The sequence below is a fragment of the Pistacia vera genome, unplaced genomic scaffold (assembly GCF_008641045.1).
Source record: "Pistacia vera cultivar Batoury unplaced genomic scaffold, PisVer_v2 Contig303, whole genome shotgun sequence".
Taxonomy (NCBI): Eukaryota; Viridiplantae; Streptophyta; class Magnoliopsida; order Sapindales; family Anacardiaceae; genus Pistacia; species Pistacia vera.
The window spans coordinates 452,240-465,985 of record NW_022196117.1 but is presented as its reverse complement, the minus strand read 5'-3'; the positions used below and the strand labels follow the sequence as shown (position 1 = coordinate 465,985).

Below are 13,746 nucleotides of genomic sequence, written 5' to 3'. Positions count from 1 at the left end.
TGCCTTCCTAAATGGCTGCTTAGAAGAGGAGATTTTTGTGGACCAACCCGAAGGCTACCAAGTGAAGGGTGAAGAAAGCAAGGTGTACATGCTGGAGAAGGCATTGAATGGTCTAAAACAGGCACCTAGGGCCTGGTATAGCCGCATAAACGATTACCTTAACAGCCTAGGCTATGTAAGAAGTCCAAATGAACATACCCTTTATGTTAAAGAAGCTGAAGGTGATTTAATTGTTGTGTCATTGTATGTGGATGATTGCTGATGACAGGGAGCAATCCGGACCAATTGAAGATGTTTAAGCAATCCATGCAATCTGAATTTGAGATGACAAATTTGGGGGAGATGTCATATTTTCTTGGTATGCAGATTTTTCAGTCCAAAAATGGAATATTTGTGCATCAGGAAAAGTATGCAAATGAAATCCTCATAAAGTTTGGAATGGAGAATTGTAAACCTGCAGATACACCTTTAGTCTCTAACCTGAAGCTGAGCAAAAATGATGGTGAAAAAGGAGTGGATGAGAGTATGTTTAGAGGTTTGGTAGGATGCTTGCTGTACTTGACAGCCACACGTCCAGACCTGATGTTTGCAGCGAGTTACCTCTCCAGATTTATGAGTTGTCCAAGTGAATCTCACTATAGGGCAACAAAGAGGGTGTTAAGGTATTTGAAAGGAACTTCAAACCTGGGCATTTGGTTTAAGAGAGCAGAAAAATTGGTTCTGTAGGGATACACAGACAGTGACTGGGGAGGTTCCTTAGATGACATGAAAAGTACCTTTGGGTATGTGTTTTACATCAATAAATGTGCCATTGGTTGGTTGTCGAAGAAGCAAGACTCGGTGGCTAAGTCCACTGCAGAGGCAGAGTACATTTCTGCCGCAGCAGCAGTGAACCAAGCTGCTTGGTTCAGAAAAATCCTGTCTGATTTGAAATAGGAACAAGTTAGGCCAACACTAATATTGTGTGATAATCAATCAGCAGTGGCAATGGCAAAGAATCCAGTTCTCCACGGCAGGACCAAACATATTAAGATTAAATTTCATGCAGTTAGAGAGGCTGAAAATGATGGGGAAGTCACTTTGATGCACTGCCGGGGTGTGGATCAGATTGCAGATATCATGACTAAGAGTTTGCCTAAAGCCAAGTTTGAGGAACTTAGACTCAAACTTGGTGTTTCCAGCTAGACCTGGGCAAGGGATCGGTCCCTTGCGGGCCCAGGCCTGGCCCCGTTTGGGATTGGTCCCATTTCATGGGCCTGGGACCGGTCCCAAGCCCATGAGAAAAACCAGGACCCAGACCAGGCCTTAGGCTTGGTCGGGACTGGTCCCATGGGGTTTGAAAAATTTTATTNCCTTCAATGGCAACAATAGTTCTCATGCTTAATAGTTACTCTGTTACTCTTCCAGCACCTAGACGACTAGCCTTTTTCCTTGGTAAGAGAAGGGAGGCTAGCATGGCAACAAAGAAGTTTGACTTTGATCAATCTAAAAGCAAGTCAATCCCATGGTCTGTTGATGATGCATCGATTATTGAAGTATATCCTCGATAATAGGGTGTTTTAGACTTCAAATCACTTGTACAACCAAAAGTGACAAAAATGCTTGTTTCTATATTGTATTTGGTGAATTGAAAGATCTTTCATCATATAGTGATCCTATATTTGCCAATTTTATTCAGGCAGATGTAGCCTGAAAGGGGGGGAGACGTATGCTCAGTATTTTCTTGTTTATGATATAATTTTCATGATCTGCGATAGCCAGCCTTGATGGTATGCTCCGTGCAAAACATAGTTTTCTGAGGAAAGAGTGTCAAATGGTTAATTTGTAACTACTTTCCATTGATTTTGTTATCTGTTGTCTTTGAAAAATCAATACCCTTTTATTATACTTGAATTATTACTCAAATACTTGTTTCTGCTAACACCAACCCCACTCCAGCAATGGATTCTCCAATGGTTTCTATAACACCACCCTAGGCCAAGACCCTAACAAGGTCTGCCATCTCTTTCTCTGCTAAGGCGATGTTAGCAGCAGCGTCTGCCAAGACTGTGTCAGATTTGCTGCCAGAGATGTAGCTCAATGTTGCCCTGTTGAAAAACAGACCATAATATGCTACAAACAGTGCGTTCTACGTTATTTAAACCTTTTGTTTTTGTAATGTCTGAAGCACTCTGGGTTAATCTGTGGAATGCACAAAAGAGTACTGACCAAAGCCGGTTTAATGAGTTAGTGGGGAAGTTGACGAACGAAGTTGCAATTGGTGTAGTATTATTCGAAATGATTCAGGACTTTGCTGAATGATCTAGAGTTGAGTCTCATTCTGTAGTATAATGACAAATTACCAATCAATATTTGAAAATTACCCACAGCTTTTAAAAAGGTAAATAAACAACAAATGTCTTCTTTATTTAAGGAAATACAATGACAAATTATTCTAGTATCATTTTTAAATGGTAAGCTAATATTTTAATTTATTCTTTTAACATATATTTATGATCAATATATACCCTTTAATTGAAACTAAATAACTTGCAACCAAAGCTAAGAATCTTTTTATCTAATTCTTCAAACATATTTATGCTCATAGTTGAAAGAAGAATTGAACAATCTCAAAGACTGGCTTCTACATGTTGGAATTGGCAACAACTTCAACTATGAACAACTCAAAAAAGACCTCATCGGCAACTTTAGGATTCTCTAACTCCTATAGGTAGGGTTTGACTTAGGAATACGAATCCTTGTAGATTTAGGTTTCTCTACAAAAAACTAGTATATAAAACACTTCTTCTTGTATGAGTGCGTACAGGAAATCATAACAAATACATTCATGTAAAGAGAGAGGTGAGTAAAATATTAAATAATATTGACTGACATAGCCTAGATTTGACATTTGAGTGAAACAGGATAAATCGCGCTTGTCAAACGCTCTTTAGTTCTTTCAATTTCTTTTGAATCGGTGAGAATCAATGATATTTTTCTCTTGCTTGTTAATCAAATGCTTAGGGTCCATTGTTTTAGTATATAGATAGTATTTTTGAAAAAGTAAGAGTGGGTGGGAATTACAAGGTAGGATTTGAAAATTAACAGAAACACCCTCTATGTTTGTTAATTTACTAACACCCCTGTAATAGAACCATAAAAAATTACAAAACACCCCCACCCACCATTAAATACTGACAGCCAGAAGGGGGCTGGAGTCCCATATGGCGGACAATAGGCTGGATTTGGCTGGTCGTGCACCAAGATGGCCTTTTCAGCTAGATCCACCGTGCCAGATCTGGCTGCGTTTGGCCGTCAACGACGACCAGCTCTTGGCAATAGATCTGACCTTTTTGGCAACGCAGATATGGCCTGAAAAGGCTATATCGGCACATACCAGCTAGATCCAGTGGTAGTGCACCATTATAACAGATTTCGGCCATCTTTCAACAGTGGTGGTCGAATTTGGCAAATGTGGGTGGGTGGAGGTGTTTTTGTTAATTTTTAAACTTTTTGGGGTGTGTAAGTTAAATATAAATTTAAGGGTTAAAAGAATTAAATAAAATAGAATAAGATTTTCAAAATAGGAAACAAATGTGTATTTTCAAAATTATAAGAATAGGATATTGTAAAAATTTTAAAACAAAGGAGCCTTAGTTTTTGTTATATATGTTATATATTCAATGTGGATTCTTTGTTGCAAGGAGAGAATTTTGAAGATGGGCATTATCCATATGAGTGAAAGATAGGATAGAATCGGCGAATACCTGATGAAATCCTCCTTCACATTCTATCCTTCCTTCCAATAGAGATGGTTTCAGAACTTCTGCATTGTCAACGAGATGGAACACCATTGTACTTTGAAGTATATATGGTTACTACATCTCAGCTTCAGCCATGGATATCTGTTGCAATTAGATGCAACCTACAGGAGCTTGGCTTTCTCCCGACAATGTACCATTACCTGATAACTTTTACTCAAATCACTCATAGTAATGAAGTTAAAGATTACTGTTTCAATTAAAGCCTAAATATCAATCTATCTTTAACACTCACACATAAAACCAAACAAGAATAAACAAACAGATTTTAAGTGGTTCACTTGTTCAAGATTGAACAAGCTACGTCACATTGAGCTCTAGAATACGAGGCTCGTTGCATTAGGATTATTAAGAGATTACAAAGTACAATTGCACTTGAACAATAGCAAAAACCCTCTCTGCAAATCAATCACTCAAATCAACCACCAAACCCTTAATCCTTGGAGAAAACTATCCTAGCTTTCTACCCTTGAAGGAAACACGACTTCTAATACGAATTAATAGATGCACCAAGGATTACAAGATTTACAGTGAATAGATGAACCCTTGCAAAGAGAAAGCTCTGATTGAATAAGAGAGAGTTGTGTTTTTGAGAGGTGAAGAATCACACGTTTATATATCGTTGACCAGCAGATGGAGTCTCAAACGTTGGATCAATCACAGATTGACGGTCAAGATTGCAAATAATAAAAGACCAAAACGATAGCACATAGGTTAATCCAACGATAGCATTTAATGGCTTCACAATTAACAATCTCCACCTTGAAGCCAACAAACCCTTTTGAGCAGTATTCAAATACTGCAGCAAACATCTCAAATATTCCTCCTCAACTCCAATTGATTATCGTATATGTAACAAGCTGTGCTTGAACTTGGCAGCAGTCACAATCTTTATTCATATCAGTTGGATTGTCCTTGGTTGCACCTTTTTCAGATCCAAACGTCCTCTTAAAATGAGACTCTAAAAATGGTACCTTACATCTAATGCTTAGTTCTCTCATGGTACACTGGATTTTACTTAGGTGGATGGCACTTTGACTGTCAAAATATACGGTCACAAACCCATCCATTAGTTTGGCTTCTTTCAGGATCCCTTGAAGCCATTTTCTTTTTTGAATGCATCAGTTACAGCCACGTATGCAGCCTCTGTTGTGGATAATGCAACCAAAGGTTGTAATGAGACTTCCAGCTCACATAGTTTCTTCCAAGAGTGAAACAGTATGTTGTAGTCACTACCTTGTGTCTCTATCACCTGCAAAATCAGAATCTACATACCAAAAGATCAAGTGTAGCATTCTTTTTATAGTAAAACAACCCCATATGTACAATTATAATGTATCTTAACAGCCATTTTAGTTTAACCCAATGCTCAATTCCGGATTTGACTATATTACTTAGCAAAGATATTGCAAATGAAATATCAGGCCTAGTACTTATCATAGCAGGAAAAAAGGAGTTGACTTTGATCAATCTAAAAACAAGTCAATACCATGCTCTGTTGATGATGCATCAATTCTGAAGTGTATCCTCGATAATAGGGTGTTTTAGACTTCAAAAGTGACAAAAACACTTGTTTCTAACTATATGTAGTTTGGTGAACTGAAGGATCCTTGATCATATGGTGATCCTAATTGGCCAACTTTATTCAGAGATGCAGCCTGAAAGGCAGGAGATGTATGCTTAGTATTTTTGTTTCTAATATAATTTTCATTATGTGGTATCGCCAGCCTTGATGGTATACTCTGTATAAAATAGAGTTTTCTGATGAAAGAGTATCAAATAGTTAATTTTTCACTAGTTTCCATGATTTGTTATCTTGCATCACTTATGTCACATTTATGTATTTTGTCAACTTTTGAGTTTAGTGTGGTAACACTAGTTTTGATGTTGGACTTCATATTGTTCCTGCATAATCATTCAGTTTTAATACCAATGTTATGACTTCTGTGTTGATGTAACCACACTCAGTTATATCTGTTTTTATGCATGTCATGTGGGCACATCAAAGTCTGTGTGATGACACTCATCCAACAAAATATTTGTATACACATGTTGTGTTTCATTTAATGTTAGGACTCTATCCTTGGCTAAGATATGTGTATGTGGTCCATGTACACTGTCATTAGTCCCTATGGTGTACTGGAGAATTTGTATTGTATGAAGACAATTACAGCAATTCAACACCACCTTTTAACGGAGATTTCTCAGAGTCCTGGCATCTCTTGCTCCTCAAACTATGGCAAAGAGATGAAGATCTTTTAGGCCGAGGATTGCTCTCAAAGAGTCGTAATGGACTCCATCAGAAGAGAAATGTTTCAACTTTGTTGCTTCTTTTTACTCTTTCATGGCTGTCTTGATCATATTGTTTACATCTTCTGTAAATGTGAAACAAGAGAGCAATTGTGAGAAATGGTGGATACCCTCTTGTTTGTCCTCGTCAACTTCACTTGTGTTTGTGTTTCTAGTTCAGGTAAGCTGTACAGGTACTCGAAAGTGTGGAGAATTGCAGAGAGGGGGGTGACAATAGAGCTCTCATTAGGTGTATAAAGGAACTAAGAATTAAAAGGGCTAGCTTTGACCTGTCAAAAGAGCCTCAAAGTGGGAGGAGAATGAAAGTTCAAGTGTTGAGATCAAATGGAAACCACACTAGGTGTTCTCGAAATTTTATCACATTTGTCTTCTTGGTTTCTTAGGTTTGATCTTTTTTGCTAGCAATGACACGACCCATCCCGAATTCCTCATCCCGTAGGATTTGGGTGCTCCCATAAGACTCGGATACCCGAGACGTGCCATGTAGAAAACTGTGAAACCTGTTTAAAGACCTACTTTTCCTGAATAAAACACATAGTTTCACTTTCCAACATCTTAAAAAAAGACATGCATCATCTATCGTTTTACAAAAGAAAAGAGTTAGGGAAAATGTTGGTATCAGGTTTTCCACTTATACTACACATCCATCCAAAACATGAAACAAAAAATACATGATGGGAAAAATGAGTTCTTGAACGAAGTCCAAAATACAATGCGACATAAATAGAAAACCCACATAAAAGACGTCGACCGTGGCACAACCCTGAGCGAAGACTCACTGCTCGGCACGATCTCCGGAAGGTCCTGGTGAGGGGGGAAAACATTTAAAGGGGTGAGCTGAAATACTCAGTGAGTGGGGGAAAGGGGAGGTTTATAAAAGTTCTTTAAAAAAAAGAAAATAATGATAACATACAACAATTCTCAAGCAATCCTGACGACAATATAATTTTATGAATATGCAATAGAACAACCGTCATTCATGTATGCAATAGTGTGTTATCTTTAACCATCCTGCACTCAGTAAACTGTACTCTGACTTACTTCCTTTAACTGTATCGGATTTTGTATAAAAACCTCAACATTTGGTATTAAAAAATCTCACCACAACTAGCACCCCGGGGAAAATCTGTCATACCTGGTAAGGTCCCACACGCAGGTAGAGCGAGGGACGTACCTGTCATACCGGCAAGGTCTATCATCGTGCGGGCAGAGCCTCAAAAAAATGTCATACCTAGCGGACACATCAACGCTTTGGCAGAGCATTGATAACCGTCATACGCATGCGCAGAGCCAAAATCTGAAAATGTCATACCCGGCGGAATCCTGTATCACTCGGGCAGAGCCAAAAATCTGTCACTAGGGGATGGTACTTCGGAGGGTGGTTTTAGCACCACAACAATCTCATGCATAATCTCAAGTAACATGTAAGTCAAGAGCATATTTCGTATGTGCTTATAAATCATACATATATGACATAATATTCAAAATCACATATAGGGGTGAAATTGCAACTTTCTAAACATGTTTAAGAAACTGATGGTTTAACCCAGATTGAGAATTATTCAACATCACATGATCTTAGTATAAACCAATATAAATCATAAGTAAATATCACTTTTAAAAGTCAAAACTCATATAACACATTATAATGATAATTAAACCCAAGAGCAAAAACAATAATAATAATAATAATAATAACAATATTTCATTAGGACAAATCATTCCAACATATGAGATTTCATGGAAAAAGGGGGGTAAAATGTAAATTTTTAAAATATACTTTCAAAACTGACTAAAAGCACCCATTTTTCCTTTTTACCGAGAAGATTATTTCCACTATCTATATATATATATATATATATATAACCTCACATGCATAACTCAACACACCATGGAAATCAATTTTCTCAAAATAGTCCCACTGGAAGCATGCAAGTGTACTCACCAACCACTTTAGTCCAAATACATAACTCAAGCACCTCTCAAAATGCAGTCCAGCCGAGTGCATGCAACCAAAATATGCAGCCACCATCACAGTTTATTGAAACAACCAAATGCATGCAAAGTTCAATTAGCAAGCAAGTTCATTTCATTTTAAAACTCAAAACAGCCACTCTAGAATCTATCCGAAAACATGCAAAGAAAAATAAACCAAGCAAGCTTCACATTTAGCCAAACCTCATCAAAATACAAAAATGGCATACTAGAAATTAACTTGCAAGCATAGATCTGAAATTTTTAGACGAGCTCCAAATATCAGAACGACGGATGGTAGACGAGCTCCAGATCACGATTTGATGATGCACTGTTCACAGACTCAAAAACTAATATATCCTCTCCCTTTCCTTTGTTCTTCATTTTTCTTCTCTTCCTCTCTCACTCTAACTCTCGGCCGAACCCACTCTTTCTCTCTTCTTCTTTTTTTCCTCTCCTTTCTCCCTCTCTTTTCTTTCTTCTGCTCTGTTTTTCTTCTTCATTTGGGCGAACTGCCCGTTTTCTTCTTCTTTTAAACAAAACATTTTTCTGAAATATAATTCTGCCCCAATATTCCCTAAATTCAATAACCCCACCCTAAGTTTCCTAGCACAAAAATGTCCAAATTTTTCCCTCTTAATCTGAAAACCCATCAGGATTTATTTTTCGTCTTTACTCATTAACGCAACTTTAAAAAACTGATGAAAATACCCCTATCTTACCACAATGCCAAAAACAAATAAATAAATAAAAAGAATTAATAACCAAATTTAATCATGATCTAACTAAATCAGGAATGGGGTTTTACAAGCAAGTTCATTCTCTGTGGGTTCTGATTGTAAACAATCAAACTATGCGCATTTTTTAGAGCAGAATATATAATTCACGAATGCTATAAGGTACTAATCTGGAACTCTATTCTGATAGCGGGATCTGTGAATTTTCACATATATTAATCTTAATTCTTCCTTGTGTATGAATATGCATTTGCTAGATTTCGGAGGAGGCGTGTGCTGTCAGGAGAAAATACTTCTGAATCGGTCTCCTTTGATTTCTTTAAATGAAAGGGGATGAAGCAAATTGGTCCGATTATTATTATATTACCAGAAGTTGTTGCGAAATCAGTAGTCCACAAAGGTGGCAAAAGATTTTGTGTGAAGGGTTCATGGCTCCACTCTCAAGGTACAGCAAAAATTTTGTATTGAGAGAATTGGTGGTATTGACATAAAAGATAGTCATTTGTAATTGACTAATTGTGTACAACTGAGAAAGAAAGAACATATACAACGATTTATCATTGTAATTCAAACAGTTGTTGACGACCTGTCCCGAATTTCTCATCCTGTAGGATCTGGGTGCTGCCACAAGACTTGGATATCCGAGACGTGCCATGTAGAAAACGTGAAACCTGTGAAAATAATTATTTTTTCTGAATAACATCATAGTATTTCCATTTCCAACATCTCAAAAACATACACACATCTTGTTTTGCAAAAAAGATTAAGGGAAACTTGTGGTATCAGGTTTTCCAATTATATTAAACATTTCAAATATAAACAAAAGAAAATACATGATGGGAAACATGAGGTCTAAGTAAAAGTCCAAAATACAATACGACATAAAATATAAAACACACTTAAGAAATGTCGACATGTGGCACCCTTGAGCGGATAGTCACTGCTCGACACGATCTTCGGGAGGTCTGGTGAGGGGGGAAAAACATTTAAAATGGGGTGAGCTAAAATACTCAGTGACTGTGGGAAAGGGGAGGTTTGTAAAAGTTATTTAAAAAGAAAAATGATAACATACAATAATTCTTAAGCAAATCCTGAATACAATATAATTCTATGAATATGCAATGGAAGCAACCACCCATTCATGTATGCAATATGTGATTTATTTCTAATCCTTGAACTCAATAAAGTATACTTGACTTACTTCTTTTAACTGTATCTGATTCTGAATAAAAACCTCAACATTTGGTATTAGAAACTCTACCACAACTAGTACCATGAGGAAAAATGTCATACCTAGTGGGCATCCCACACGTAGGCGAGCGAGGGAAGTACCGTCATACCTGGCAAGATTATCATCGCACGGCAGAGCCTTGAAACTGTCATACTCAATGCCTGGCAGAACATTGATAACTGTTATATGCATGCACAGAGCCAAAAATTTGTATCACTGGGGGAGGGTATTCGTAGGGTGGCTTTAGAACTACAAAAAATCTCATCATATCTTAATTGGCATACCACTCATGAACATATCACATATTGGCTTATAATTCTGCATGTTGACATAATAATAAAAAATCACATCCAGGGGTGAAATTGCAGATTTTCAAACATGTTGCAGAACTAACAGTCAACTTAGATTAAAAATTACTTCAACATCACATTACCATAGCATATGTCCGACACCAATCAACAAGCAATTATCACTTGAAAAACCAAAAACTCAAATACATATTTAATTATAATTAAAACAAGGAGCTAAATAACTATAAATAGGACATCTCATGTTGAAATAAAATAAACATGACCCTCCAAGACTAATAGCCAATACCATCATTTTTCCATTATCAAAAACAGCACTTTTAAAAAATTCTCTTTCTCCACTCCTCAACTAATCTGAAACCAACACCAATCTCTACAGTATGGCTTCACTCCAATTAACAAAGGCATCAGATTTAATTTTTTTATTAGGAAGAGCCATCTATTGACATATATATATATATATATTGTTACCACTATTTAACCATTTCAAATTTTTGGGAGTTTATCAACATATTCAGAAGCCAAGGTTCCAATGTTAGTAATTAACAATTTAATCTTTATAAAACAAAGGAATTATAATAAATATATGAATATAATATATCATACCAAAGTGTGTAGGTCCGTCCCTTAGTTACTAGACAAAACATCACTTCTTATTAACATATCTGCACCTTTAACGCCTCTCCTTTTTCTACCCTTAACCGAGCCCACATGCATGATGCATAACCATAGTAAGTTTACCCAAATCAACAACCAACACTACCCAGCCAATACTCAAGCTGCCTTAATTTCCCAGCATTTCCAAACACAAATCAACCAACTTCCCACTGTATTTTAACCGAGTGTAAGCAAATGGGATATCCAACAAAACACTGAATTGAAAACACAACTAGATCATATTCTAATATGACCTACAGCAAGCATAACAATAAAAAAAAGAACCAACTCAAGCATTCTAATATCTTGTCCAGCCGAAATTAAATTTCTGTATACATAAATTTTCCAGCAACATCACCAATAGACAGAACAGTTGAAAGCGAAAAAGAATTAACATCCCACAATATCATGTTTAATATCAATCTCTTTGCTCAAACATGAAGAGCAAATCAAAACTTTAACATGCAAGGATCATTTACATGCAAGGACATCAGGCAACGTTTTTAAGGAAAATTGTTTTGGATCCACTCACAATTCTAGCTCAACCGAAAATCAAATCAAGTGTCAAGCACTCTTCTCTTCCGTACCTACACCCAAAAGCTCAAGATTAAACACTCACTCCTAAAGCAAAGGAGAATTGATTAAAGAAATTGTTTCTTAAGCCCAGTGTATGCGTTACCCGAACCCAAAAATTGGAGTGACCTGCTTCAAATTCTCTCCTTCTTTATTTTTCCCCCTTTCCTTCTTCTTCATTTGGGCTAACAGCCCAGTTTTTTTCTTCATACAAAACAATTTTCTGAAATTATAAAATTGCCCCCAAATTCTATTAATTCTTCTAACCCCGCCACATAACTTCTGCTTACAAAAGTGTCCAGATTTTTCCCTCTTAATCATGCAAACCCATCAGAATTTATTTCTTTTGTTTTCACCCCTTAATGCAAACTTTAAAAACTGACAGAAATACCCTTTCTTACAACAATACAGTAAAATCAAATAGAAAGAAAAGTAAATAAATAAATAAAATTCATGATATAACTAAATTAGAAATGGGGTTTTACAGTTGTTATTCACATAAAGAGAAAAAAAAAGTTTTGTTTCTTTCATTCATCACAAACTCTAGCTCATGTGGACATGGACTGGTGAATTTTTCCTATTGACAGTCTCCCACGGCAAGTTCTGTTACTCCTAATGGCTTCTGAATGTCGAAACAGAAACATTAGACATCACATTGTTGGGTGGGGTACTTGGATTGCTTGGTTGAGAATCAATAATACTTCTACAGTTATGTTTATGCATGACGGCTATAGCTCTTTTCCTGTGTTAAAACAATTAATTCTTCTTTGTTAAATCAGAAGTCTTCGTTTTTGTTATGTTTATATAATGAAGTCTTCGTTTTTGCACTATTCACTAGGTGCGTCTCCGATGGACAGCATCCTTGATGACTCTATTGGTCAGTTTCAATCCCAATTTGCGCATGAAATTTTATTCTAACCCCTGATTTAATTTTGTGGAACGAAAAAATTTCCCACTGTTAAATTGTGATAAGTGGGGTGGGCCGCCTTGAATAAAACTAAGGCATTTTATATCCACTCAAGTCACCATCACTGGCGTGTTCCCATTCCCAAAAATTGAATTTCCGCAGATTTTGACTCTGTGTTCTTTTAATTAGGTAGATGTCCTCAAACAGAAGCTAAAAGCCTAAGACCTGAGAATCAAAATGCCCTCCTGGAAATTCTTCATGTTCTTTCTTGTTCTATATCATGTTATCGGTTTAACAAGTGCAGCTGATCCGAACTATCTTTTCCATGATTGCCCAAACACAACAACTTTTAACAGAAATAGCACCTATCAATCTAACCTCAAATTTCTCCTCTCTTCACTTGTATCTAACGCCGCCCGCAGCAATGGATTCTCCACCGGTTTCTACAACGCCACCGCGGGCCAAGACCCTGACAAGGTCTACGCTCTCTTTCTTTGCCGACTTGTTTTCACTCCCACCGCCTGTCAAGAGTGTGTTAGTTTTGCTACCTCAGACATTCTTAAACGTTGTCCTGTTCAAAGAGAAAGTATAATTATGTACGACCCGTGCGTTTTACGCTACTCAGGCGAGTATATCTTTTCTACCATGGCCGCTAAGCCCGCTTTTATTTTGTACAACATTAATAATATTACGGAACCAGTCCGGTTTAACCAGCTAGTAAGGACTACAATGAAGGAATTAGCAGATGCGGCTGTTGGCTCCCCTAAAAAATTTTCAACAAGAAAGGTTAGCTTTACAACCATTCAAACAGTGTACTGTCTTGTACAGTGCACACCAGACCTGTCAGATTTTGACTGCAACAGTTGTCTTGAACAATCTTTTTCTAGTTTGCCGACTACCCACGCAGGAGCAAGAGTTTTGCTTCCAAGTTGTTGTAGCCACTTTGAATTGTACCGAAATAGAAAACCCACATAAAAAGACGTCGACGTGGCACAACCCTGAGCGAAGACTCACTGCTCGGCACGATCTCCGGAAGGTCCTGGTGAGGGGGAAAACATTTAAAAAGGGGTGAGCTGAAAACTCAGTGAGTGGGGAAAAGGGGAGGTTTAAAAAGTTCTTTAAAAAAAAGAAAATAATGATACATACAACAATTCTCAAGCAAATCCTGACGACAATATAATTTTATGAATATGCAATGAAAAACCGTCCCATTCATGTATGCAATATGTGATTTATCTTTAACCATCCT

At 37.0% G+C, this 13,746-nt stretch overlaps 1 protein-coding gene and 1 pseudogene across 1 annotated transcript; both read left to right on the top strand.

Moving 5' to 3' along the window:
* The first annotated feature begins 5,894 nt into the window (after nt 1-5,894).
* LOC116135817 lies at nt 5,895-6,549 on the top strand (annotated as a pseudogene).
* A 6,145-nt stretch (nt 6,550-12,694) lies between these two features.
* Nucleotides 12,695-13,451, top strand: LOC116135847 (putative cysteine-rich receptor-like protein kinase 23). Its single transcript, XM_031421559.1, has 2 exons — nt 12,695-13,283; nt 13,385-13,451. Exons 1-2 carry the CDS (start codon nt 12,735-12,737, stop codon nt 13,433-13,435), a joined length of 600 nt encoding a protein of 199 aa, XP_031277419.1. The 5' UTR covers nt 12,695-12,734; the 3' UTR covers nt 13,436-13,451.
* The last annotated feature ends 295 nt before the right edge of the window (nt 13,452-13,746 follow it).